This window comes from Corvus brachyrhynchos, unplaced genomic scaffold (assembly GCF_000691975.1).
Source record: "Corvus brachyrhynchos isolate BGI_N302 unplaced genomic scaffold, ASM69197v1 scaffold46, whole genome shotgun sequence".
Lineage (NCBI taxonomy): Eukaryota > Metazoa > Chordata > Aves > Passeriformes > Corvidae > Corvus > Corvus brachyrhynchos.
In genome coordinates, this window is record NW_008238838.1 from 4254430 (window position 1) to 4266490 (window position 12061).

The following is a 12061-nucleotide window of genomic DNA, read 5'->3' on the forward strand; positions in this document are numbered from 1 at the left end:
CTCCAAACATCACGTGACGCCGCGCGCGGTCACGTGGCGGGGCGCTCCCCCGTTGCCGTGGAGACGGCGACGCCGATGACGTCACCGCGGCCACCGGGGGGGTTTTCCTGGGATGCGCCGGGAACAGCGATGGCAGCGCATCAGCGAGGGGATCCTGCCCCTCTGCTCGGCCCCGGGAGGCGCGCCGGGAGTGCTGTGTGGGGCTCCGGGCTCCTCAGCACAGGAGGGACCTGGGGCTCCTGGAGCGGGGCCAGCGGGGGGTGACAAAGATGGAGGGGCTGGAGCATCTCCCTGAGGAGGGAGCTGGGGCTGTTCAGGGGCTCAGAAGGGACCTCATCCCCGTCTGCCAGTGCCCGCAGAGAGGGCTCCGAGCAGGGCCCAGGCTCTGCTCCGGTGGGCCAGCAATGGCACAAGGGGAATGGGCAGGGACTGGTGCCCGGGAATTTGCACCTGGATAGGAGGAAGAACTTTATTATTCAGTGACCAAGCCCTGAACAGGCTGCCCAGGGAGGGTGTGGAGTCTCCCTCACTGGAGGTATTCTAGAACCACCTGAACACAATCCTGTGCCCTGTGCCTCGGGATGGCCCTGCTGGAGCAGGGGGGACACGGTGACCCGCTGAGGTCTCCTTGCCCTGGCCCAGCCTGTGGTTCTGTGATGCCACACAGAGATGATGCCAAGACCCCTGCAGTGCCAGGGTTCAGCTCTGGGCACAGAAGTTGCCCCAGGGTGGCACCCCCTTGCCCCCAGGGTCCTGCTGGAGCTGGCTACATAAAATTACCTAAAACCTGCAAACCCATAACCACTGCATGTTCATGATGAGAAGTGTGAGCAGCACTGGCTGTATTGGCTCCTGCAGCAGCTACACCCCTTTGCTGGCAGTGCCCACCGGCTCTTTACCAGTTCACCCATTTCTCTCAGTGCTGGCTCTGCCTTTTCTGCCCTGGCTGGTCACAGCCCCAGAAGGGACGACAGAATTTTAGAATCCCGGCCTGGTTTGGGTTGGAAGGGACCTTAAAGCTTATGCCATTCCACCCCTCTGGATGGGCGGGGACTCCTTCCAGTAGCCCAGGTTGCTCCAAGCCTGACCTGGATGACAAATCATGCTGGGAATAAGGACAAATCCACCCAGCCTGGTTCCCCACCTCCAAATCCTTGCCAGGTTTACATGGCAGGAATCAGAAACTGCCTGGAACACTGCCTGTCCTGCCTGGCAGAGGCAGGGGAGCTGGAGGAGAGCAGCATCAGTCATGGCTGAATGGCTGCAGTGCATCTCCCCAGCCTGTAACATCATCGGGACAGCTTTATCCTGTCACCCGCACACCCCGGCTTGTGCACGCTCCTCCGGGGCTGCAGGACACAATGGCAGCATTGTGGGTGCCACCCAGGCACAGGACAACAGGAGGGGCTCAGCACCAGCCCAGGGGCTGCGTTAACTCCTGCTCTGCCAGGAATTCCCTGCCTCACTTTGGGCTGGCGTTGTAGATTTGCACCCACACAACTCATGCCGGGCTAAGGAGGCAATTCTGGGATCCCCAGAGCTAAACCAGTTGCACTGAGCATTTCTCAGCAGAAAATCTCCCTCCCAAGAAGCAAAATGAGACCATTGCCAGAGCTGGAGCCATCAACACATCACATCAGCCCCAGCTGCAAACTTAAAAGCTGTAATAGGCTTAGTCATAGAATCTAATGAGCTAATCAGAGGTGCCCAAACCTATTAGCACAACTAAAACGCAGCTACACTGTCTGCCACTCCCTGCTTCTCCTCGGACTGGGTGCACAGCAGCTTTCTGAACAAAGCACGGGGCAGCATCTTCAAGGCTCTGCTGGAGAAAGCCTTGCCTGATGAGGGTTCTGACAGACTCACATCACTGCTACACATCTGTGGCAAATTTACTGATGTGGAAGGGCTCCGGGCTTTTCAGGTGTCACAGTCCCCCTCACGTGGACCATGTCCATCACAGTTCTGCTCTGTGCCACCCTGCCACCCCCACTCTCCTCCCAGCACAGCAGCAGCCCAAGCTGAAATACATTTCATGAGCCTGTTTGCCCTTTAACAGAGAGAAAAACACTTGGGCGTTCTTCCTTTCTACCCCATTGACACAACATTGGGATTATTTGGTTCCTGGGCAGGCCAGCACAGCTGAACATCGCCCTGCTAACACTCCCTAAAAACCCTCTCTCTCTGTGCTCTGAACGGCTCATTTGGTTCTTTCAATACATTCCGGAGAGAGCTTTGTCTCCACTTGGTTTTCCTTCCCCCTCTGCCTCTCGGATCTGTTTCAGCGAGATAAAGAATTCCATTGCATTCAGAGGCCACGCTCTTTTCCTAACAATCCTCGTGGTCTTTTTGCTCAGCTCACCTGTGCTATTTGGTTGCTAGAAGGCAGACAGAGCACACTTTAGCTGGTAACTGGCACCACAGTTTGATTTGAAACACATTTCAGGGGCAGCTTTCTATAATTACAGATGGGCTGGATAGAGCAGATGTCTGTGTTAACCTCCACTGGGTCAGTGCTGCAAGTGTGAGAAAGTGGCCACGGTACCCCTGGCTGACTTTAGAGCCCATTTCCATGGAGACTGGACAGGGCAGGGAATTGTTAACACAGAACAATCTTCCCCCTCCAGGGACCAGTTTGAATTCAGCCCAAGCTAACCCAGATTCGGAGTGCTTATCACCTTGGCTGTCTCATTGTTCGAGTTTGGTGGGTCTCCATCTCCTCCTCCCTGGCACACAAGTATCCTCTTGCCGAAGCTTTTACCAGCCCTGGCCCCTCCCTGGCAGGCTCCCCTCTTTCCCACAGCCGCTTCCCCAGGGTTAAACAGGCCATGGGAACTGGGAGAACTGGGATCAGCACCTCCTTCCCTCTGCCGGGTTGTGCAGGGGATACCAGCAGTGATACCTCACCCCGTGTGAGGTGACAGAACCACCAAATCCAAGTTATTTTTCTACTTTTAGAGCTCGACCTGATTAAACTCAGCAAGCAAAACATCCTCAATATCTGGCAATAATCCTGTCCCAAGCCTTCCCTCCTTACTCGTGTTTCTAATGCACCACAAATCAGTGTCACCCACTGTCACTGGGGCACTTACCAGGGTCTGGGTTGCACACACTGAGGCCAGAAGGGAATCCCTGTCACATCCAGAATAAAAGCCACAAACTCCCCTAATTTCACCACCATTTGGTCTGAAAGGCAAACAACCCCCACCGTGTATTCCTGAAAAATTACCTGAGATGGAGAATCAGAGCCAGTCTGTGAAAAATCAGTTAAGTACTCACTGTGCTAATGAAAAAAAATAAAGCAGGCTTTATTCCAGTCAGAGTGAGGCGTCTAAACCCAATTAATTCCCAGCTCACACTAATAATGTGCAAAAGGTCTCGCTGCACACAGAGCAGGAGTGTCACTGTCACACTTGGGGACACGGGGACACCGAGGTCACCAAATTTCCCTGGGTCACACACAGAGATAATGGCAGCAGCAGAGGAAGGAGCATCTCTTAGACTCTGCTGCTTATCAGAATACTTCTCCCTATATTAAAAACAGCAGAGGCTTTAGGGGAGGGCGGGGGAGAGGATTTAAACCATGCAATTTTCTATTTCTTTTCTGTAGCTTTTTGATCCTTTCACTTTTGGGTCTGGCAAATGCAACTTTCTTCATCCTTGGAGATTATTCTTCAATTCCTCAAAGAGGCTTCAATTTTCTCACAAATCTCTCTTCCTTTCACTTAATTTAAACATTTATGGCCAATTCGATGATTTAATAATGAGAAATAAAATTGGAGATTTACTAAGTGTGCAGAGAAGACCTTTCATTCCATCTGGGGATTAAGAAGGGAGTTAAAGGTGGGAGCCCTGCTAGCCTGACCTGAGCTCCAGGAAAGCCCAATCCTGATGGATGCTGAGCATTCCCTGCTCCCACCCAAGCCAGGGAATGCTGAGCACACTGCAGATTTGGCCCCCAAAGACTCAAGCAAGCTCATAAATCCACAGCAGAGCTGTTTCATAGATATTTTGCTAATAACTTCAGAGCCTGTCTTCATTTAGCACCAGTGCCAGCTGATCAAGTCCAAGCTGCTCCTCACCACACCATTAATTTAAGGTAACTCTTCACCAGGATCTTCGGTTCCGCACAAACGCTTCCCAAATCGCTTCTTCAGTCTCTGTCAATTATCCGAGACTAATGCACCTTGAAGTTACCTTTTAGAGCAAACATTTCTCCATGGCCATAATTCTAAAATATTATCAGCAGCCCAAAGATCGGGACAATGCCGCTTTCAGCTTCGGAAATTGAGGCTGCACGCTCAAACGGAGAAACCAGAAATAAATCAGCGCCGGTGCAGCCTCAAGATCTATTGCATTTTCATAATTTGGCAATTGCTAGGCATGCTCATTGGACCAAATGAACCTTGAGCCTTTTATGCAGTTGATTTCATTTTCTGGATGGCTACTATTAGATAAAGGCAGCTTTCTCAGGTACCCTGCAATGGCACTGCTGCAAATGAAGTCTGGCAAATCGAATCTCCCCTACTCGGGGCCACACCCGTCAGCTGGCTGCTGTCACCCTCTCCATCACCAGGAGAATCCCCCTGGGCACTCGGTGCAGGATGCAGCTGCCCTGCTGTGCCTGGGAGACCCCCAAAGCCACGTGTGACCTGCTGTGCCAGCCCTGTCCTCTCCTGTGACCCCTCAGTGTGGCATCCTCACATTTGGAAGTGCCACAGCACGGGCAGGAGCTCACTGACCCAGCCTGGGCATGGATGGTGCTCACAGCCCTTGGCCAGCCAGCTCTGGGTCTGTCCCTGGCATGGCACCCACCTGTTCCAGACACATCTCATCTCGGACCACAATTTCCATCCTGTTCACTCAGACAAAAAGGGCACGGGCAGACAGAAATGAGCCCAGACGTGGAAAAGGCTGAGCCTCCCTCTGCCAAATGCCCTGGCTTTGTAGCTCTGATGAGACAGAGAGGTGCCACTGCTGTCTGACTTTGGAATGGGGCTTTGGCTGGGAAAACAGGACAGAACTGAGCTAGAAGCTGTCTCTTCCCATCTTCTGTGTGTAACAACTCCAACACAGGTCTGGATCCCGCTCTGAGAACGATGCTGGCTGCATCTGTGGGCTGCCAGAACTCGTAATAATTAACCAATAATGTTGGCAAACACTTGGCAAATCTCCACCTGCTCTCAGAGCCCTCTGCAAACAGGAACAGATTAAACCTTGCCAGACCCCCTCCAGTCCTACACATTAATCCAAAGATTTTCCTCCACTTCTATTCCCTGACAGGGTATTTAGCAAACAGGGTGAGGTCGGGAAGTACTCAGGTCACCCCCATTTTACAGAGTGGTGGCAAAAGTGACATTTCCAAAGCCCCAACAAGCACTGCTGGTGCATCAAGACTGAGTGTTTGTGGCCTCCAACCCTGCCCCATCCTTCCTCTGCCTGGCAGGGCTTCATCCTTATCTCACTGGCAAGAAAGCCCAAGCAGGAAAGGGATGCAGACTCAGCCCAGAGTTTGTCATGGATCAGCAAACTGGTGCAGAAATAGTTCTGCTTCTGTCCTCGCTGCTGGGACACAGCAGAAAGTGACCCAGAAATACCCCTGAGCAAAGCACAGAGCACAGGGCGCTGTGACAGCAGCTTCTCTTGGTCCTGCTATGGCTTGGTGGCATTTTTGCCACCCAGCGTTGCCATCCTTGCTGCTGTTTCCTAACAGCTTCTTGTGGACATGATCCGAAACAAACCTAAAAGCAGTGGGTTTCACTCCAAAATAGTGATGCCCCCTTGAAATACAGTGTTCACAGGGAGGAATTAGAATGAAATAGATTGGTTAGAGTGAAAAATTACATCTGCTGAAGCAGCAGACTTCCTCCACAAAGACACTCCCCAACAAAACTCCAGTTTCCCACTCAAGGCCCAGCTCCAAACAGAAATACCATCCATTTGACCCAGTCACAGCGTGCCAGGGCCATCAGAAAAGGCCAGCAGACAGACCTTCCTCACAGGGGAGAACAATCTGGCTCCCAGGACCTGAGAGCACGGACATTTGGTGGCTTTCTGCTCACACCTGGCTCCCTACCATGTCCTGACCTTCATTTCAGCTGAGGGCTCAGGGTGCTGTGGCTGAGCAGAGGCTCAGTAAAACCAGGGGCTGTGTGTTCACCTCCTCGTTGCAGTTTAGCTCAGCCAGCAGCAATGAGAGCATCCTCCCTGGCTGTGCTCATGAGCTCACAGGAGCATCTGCTGTAGACTCTGGAAGAACAATCAGTTTTAGGCTCGCAGCTCAGACATCTCAGCGCTCGTCTGGGGATAAAAAGGCCTTTCTTCTTTTCCTCCCCTGGTTCTTTCCCCTCATCTGTGTTCATTTCTGGCTTTGAAAGGAAATTGCTTTAAATCTCAGCTCAGCAAGAGCCGGGAAGCCAGAGGGCTCCGTTCAGGAACATTCCTGGCAAAAGCCAGGCTGAGACCTTTTTTTCCAAGACTGAGCAGCACGAGGAGAAGTATTTAGGGATGAACAGCAAAGGGACAGGTGCTTGGAAGGCAGAGTGTCCCTGCCCATGGAAAGGGCTTGGAACAAGGTCCTTTAAGGTCCTTTCCAACTGAAACCAGTCTGGGATTTGATGAAAAAGATGGAAGAGGTTTGAAAAAAACATGGATCTAAACTGCCTTTTCCTCACCAGCATCGGTGAAAATCCCACTTACCCTGTGAAGAACCTGCCAGGAATGTCCTTTCTCCTGCCTTTACCTCCCAACAGACATCTTCTGTCCCTTGTACCCTAAACATCAAACACTGAAAACAACAGAAAGGATTCGTCTCCACGTATTGATCAAAGCCCGGCAAACACTGCTCCAAACCAGCCTGAGTCAAGGCACAAGAAATGTTAGGCCTTTCCCTTGTAACAGAGCCTTATTTATCACGGTGGAAAGGGTATTTTGGAGAGGCAAATGGCCAACTAGTCCCTTTGATACATGGAGATGCTTCAAGATAGGCATGATATAGAAAAACCTCGGCAGAGATATGTCCCAGCTAATCTGACAGTTATCTCTTTTACAGCCAACTACTGTCATTTCAGTCTTTGAGAACTGCCAGCTAGGCTGATAACTGCAGACCTCAACACAGCACAGGAGAAAGCCTTTGTTAATTAAGCTGCCTTCATTTTCATAGTGCTCTGGCCCTGGCGGGGCTCTCGGGGAGCCAATGCTGTGTGGCCCTTTGTGCTGGCGATGGTGCCACACATCCCCCCCAGCCAGGACAGCTGCAGATCCTCACCCTCCAGCTGGAAAGCTCCCCGGGATGAAATATGCAGCCCTGCCACCACCCAGACTCATAACTCGTCTGGAACACAGCAGATTCCCCCCTCGGAGGGGAAAAAGGGGAGCCAGTGCTGTGTGGCCCTTTGTGCTGGCGATGGTGCCACACATCCCCCCCAGCCAGGACAGCTGCAGATCCTCACCCTCCAGCTGGAAAGCTCCCCGGGATGAAATATGCAGCCCTGCCACCACCCAGACTCATAACTCGTCTGGAACACAGCAGATTCCCCCCTCGGAGGGGAAAAATCCCTCCCTGAAGGATGCACAAACCTGCCCATTGTCCCACAGGGCTGGTTTTCCCAGTGTGGTGTCGGGTTCCAGGGGAGCCTGTTTGTACTGAATTCATGAGAGCCACTTTGTGCCCAGAAGAGTTCAGCTCTGTGTTTTCAATCAGTTAGTGGCCATCAGACCCTGATGGGGTTTCTGGAACTGTGGGTGCTTTATGCTCTGTTCTGCAGGTGTTTGGGCTCACTGAGCCGTTCCCTGAGCTGTGTTCAGCCCCTCACTCCAGGAAAACATGCTGTCCCCTCACTCTTAGATCCTCAGCAGACTTGCAAGTGTCACTCGTGAGCCCAGACCATTCCTGAGGGCAGCTTGCCATTCCTTCTGCCTGATTCTGCCCACGCTGGGGCTATTTCCCTTGCCTGGAGCGGTGCCTCACTCTCCTCCTGATGGCCAGTGCCGCTTTTCCCCCTTTAGCCAAAGTCACTGCAAGAAATTCCATCACCTTCACTGGATGCACAAGCGAAGCAGAAGACAGAAACACCCATCCTGCAGGTAATTAACTGCAGAACTAAATGGAACTGCAGTGATGGAGGGGCTTTGATCACTCATACCAGGATTTTCACAGCCAAGCTGTGACAGCTTCACCCCAAACCAGACCATCTTTGCTTATTTGCTCTTTCTTAAAGAAATGAAAGCAGCTTAGAAACCTCCTTAGGAACCAGCCAGCCTCCAGTGAGCAGCTCTCACCCACAGGTCCCTTCTTTTTTACCATTCAGAGCCATCACCCAAGGACCATCCAAAGCAGTTACCCACATTGCAGTGTCTATCCCAGTTACCCTGCAGCTCCCAGTTCCCTGCCGGCTTACAGGGACTCACATCCCTTCCAGACCCTCTATGAACTCCAAATCTCTGCAAAAAACCTCTTGCCTGTGCATCTCCCTCCACCTTTTGGGTCACTTACCTGGTGAGGCACTTGGGGCTCAAGGAGAAGGGCAGAAGCAGGGAAGATTTCTGTGGGTGTGGAATGGTTAAAAACGTTCCTGCTGCAGGACCACTGAGGGCTTAGTGTCTGTTCTATAATTTATAGCTCAGCATTTCTCTTCCCAAGGTTTTGTGCTCACAGAACAACCCTTTTCTATTTCATGTACACGGCTAGGTTCAGGAAATGCCCCCAGGTTAGTCCAGACCTCGTTAATACCTTCACCCATGCAACCTCCAGGGAGAAAACAGCTTTTTATCATTAGGTGAAAGTGGAACTGCCTGGAAAAAACAACACAAACACGGGTTTTAGCCCACGAGGAGAGATTCCAGGCCTTTTAGTTAGGAAGCTGCCAGGCTGCTGTCGACTGAGCCAGGGCTGGAGAATTGGCTGTCAGGGCAGGGAGAGACGTGAGCCTGAAACAGAGGGCAGCAGGAGGCTCAAACACACTGGTTAGAGGGGATAAAGCAAAGTATTACATTTTAATTGATCTAATCTTTGGCTCCCAGCAGAATTGGCAGAGATATCTTACTAGAATTACTCGGGGTTTATCAGGAGACAGCAATACTGGGAAAGTGCCTTTTGCAAGGCAAGCTACTCCAGATCTTGAACTGCATTAGCATCGGGGCTGGCTGAGCAAAAGAGCCCCCACAATGGTTTCAAAGATGAGAGGAAAGGAAAAAAAAGAACCTGGGGACAGAGGGAATATGTGAGATGTAAACCCATCTGGGTATGCAAACGTGTGTGAGCACAAACCCAGCACACACATAATGCTGCTTGCTCCCTCCAGGGTGGGACCTGTGAGGATTTACCAGGGAGCAGAAAATACAGGACAGAGGCACATTAGAGAAAGCATCTCAATGACAGCAGCTTTTATCCTCCTCGTCTGAGGTCCATTTCTGCTCTGAGTGCAAAGCCTCTGAACATTAAAAGAAAAAAAAAATGTAACATTAAAAAGAGAGAAGAGGGCAAGAGGGACATGAAACAAATCTCCTTAAAATACAGACCCAGATATAAAATACCATGGGTGGAGCAAGCTAACAGAAGAGATAAAAAGCAAAGACACTCAGAAACCAGGTGGCATTTCATCATTTTTTTCCTTGACATCCTCTGTCTGAGCAGATGACTGCAAGATCTTTGGAGCTGCAGAATAATGTCTGGCTCTGTCAAGATTTCTCTTTAATTCAATGCAGGGAAGTGGTGAAAAAAACATCAAGTCTGATAAATGATTCATGGAGCCTTTTCTTCTGCTAATCTGTAAATAAATTTTAAAAAGCAGCTTCCTTTTGATGAATACATTCTGCGGCTTGTGGAAACATGTTGGCCTTTAAGCACAACACAGGCACTCTCAGATGTCTCTAGTGCTGCTGTCAGGACCCTGAAAGCCCAGCCTGGCTCCGTGCAGGGTTGGATGGAGTTGTACTGACTCACCTCAGCTGAGGATCTGCCTCTCCAACCCCATGGCACTGGGGAAGCCTCACCTCACCTCACTGCTCAGTTTAAGTCAGGCGGAGGGGAACGCCCTGTGGACTCACAGATGTGAAAGCCAGGAAGGACCTCTGTGAACATCTCCTACGACATCCTGTAAAACAAGCTCTAAATCCTCTCCTTGTTGTGTGTTTTACAGTCACTGGGAGGCAGAGCTTCCCTTCACACCCTGCTGGGAACAACAGAATGATCCTGCTGTGCCCATCACCTTGGATCCCACCCCATTCCCTGCACATCCTCTTCAGAAACATCTGCTGGAATCACTCTGGATTCTCCCCTGGGCAGCTGGGCTCCGACCAGCAGGTCTGGGAAGGATGGAACTGCATCCCTGCTCACCCTGCTGTCAGTTCTGAGTTCTCTCCTTCCTCATCAGCGGATGTTTGGGCTTTCTTTTTAATTGACCTTTGCTTTTTAACTCCTGTTTTCCATTCGGCTACACCACCAGCAACGCCACAGGTGTGTTCACACTCGGGCAGCAGAGACCTGCAACAGCCAAAGCACCTCTTGCCTGTCAAGTTGCTGGGTTTCTCCCTGAGCAGACGGGCCTCAAACTGTCTCACAACTTTCCTGACTCTGAATAGGGATGGAAAGAGGGGGAGGAAAAAAAAAAACCATGATTATACAAGGACATCTTTTATTTCAGTACATTCAAGACAAAAAGAAAAGAAAACAATTCAAGAACAGGATGTACCTTCACTCAAGGCTTTATCTCCCCTGCCCCTCTCCATTGTCGTCTCTTTCCTTTTACAACCAGAAATTGCATAGAATTTGTTTTTTCAATCAGAAAATTAAATTTGCCAGTGTAAACCCCACATCTGTACCAAGCAGAGGGTGAGCTGCTGCTGTTTCTAGGGAAGTCAGTATTTTCCTTACACGAGATCCCGGGCTCATGGTTTTCTCAAATGCTGTGTGGCTGGAATTCACCCTGAAAGGTGAGGGTGCTTCGTGGGGTCATGGATTTGGGGAGCTCGTGAGCCTGGGGCAGAGCTCAGAGTCACTTCAGGAGCGTGCAGAGCACAGCCAGGGACACTTTGGGGGTCCCAACACCTCCTCCCTCAGCTGGGGGGGACGGGCAGCCTCCCCCAGTGCTCCCCACTCCCTCAAAAGGGTCCCCCCACCCCATCCCAAGAACAGAAAGGAAAAGAAAAAAACAAAAAAAAAGGCAAAAGATAACCCCAGAACAAAACAAAAGACACAGAACCCCTGAAATTCCAGGCGTTTCAAGGCCTCTTTGAGTTCACTGTGTTTGTTGGCTGTTTTTTGGCATTTTAATATATGTATATATATCTATGTATAGATATATTTCTCTATATAAGTAATTTTAACAACTCCTCAGATGGACTTCCAGCAAATGCTGCTTCTCACAGGGAGCGTGTCCCATCCCATCCTCCCCTTCCCCCTTCAACCCACCTGCCACTCTCCGAAAAGGAAGAAGAGTTCAGCACCTGGTGCCTTGGAGACTGGGTCCTGACATACCCAAATTAAATAAAAAAACCAAAATAATGACTCCTCCCTTCCCATATCCACAGCAAATAAAAAGTCCCACCCCCTGCCCTCGGAGAACATCCCCCAGTAAGTGACGGAGAGGCAGTGCCAGTGTCCTTTCTCCTGACCTTGGAGGGGGGAGAAGTTCCAAGAACCCCTCCAGCCCCTGGGTGGGCAATATCTGCTGCACCAGCCACCCACCACATCCCTCCTTCCCAGAGACAACCTCTGGACACCCACCAGCCTGAGGACCTCCCTCCTGCCACGCCAGGCTGCAGTGGACACCAAAACCGCAGCCAGCCCTCCGGCCAGGCCTCCGCCGTTGCATCCACCCCAAGGTCCACCTTGCTCTGGAGAAGCCGGGTAACTGCTATTGATTTAAAAACGAGTTGACATTGTACAAGTCCGTGTTCTGTAAAATGGAACAGGACCCTCTCGTCCCACCCCGACGCCCCCAGGCCCAACGTTACTCGGGCTCGCTGCTGTTGGTGGCCTTCTCCCACTCCAGGCTCTCCTCGCTCCGCGCCGGCGACCCCGCGGCCGGCCGCGCCCGGAGCCCCTGGAAGCGGCGGCACT

At 51.4% G+C, this 12061-nt stretch overlaps 1 protein-coding gene across 1 annotated transcript in view; it reads right to left on the reverse strand.

Annotated features, from left to right (window-relative positions):
• Window positions 1–10617: 10617 nt before the first annotated feature.
• Window positions 10618–12061, reverse strand: part of GRIK4 (glutamate ionotropic receptor kainate type subunit 4) — a 178642-nt gene continuing 177198 nt past the window's right edge. Inside the window, exon 21 of the mRNA XM_017738362.1 lies at window positions 10618–12059. Coding sequence (XP_017593851.1) covers window positions 11952–12059 — 108 coding nt within the window. The 3' untranslated portion in view covers window positions 10618–11951. The remainder of the gene's footprint in view (window positions 12060–12061) is intronic.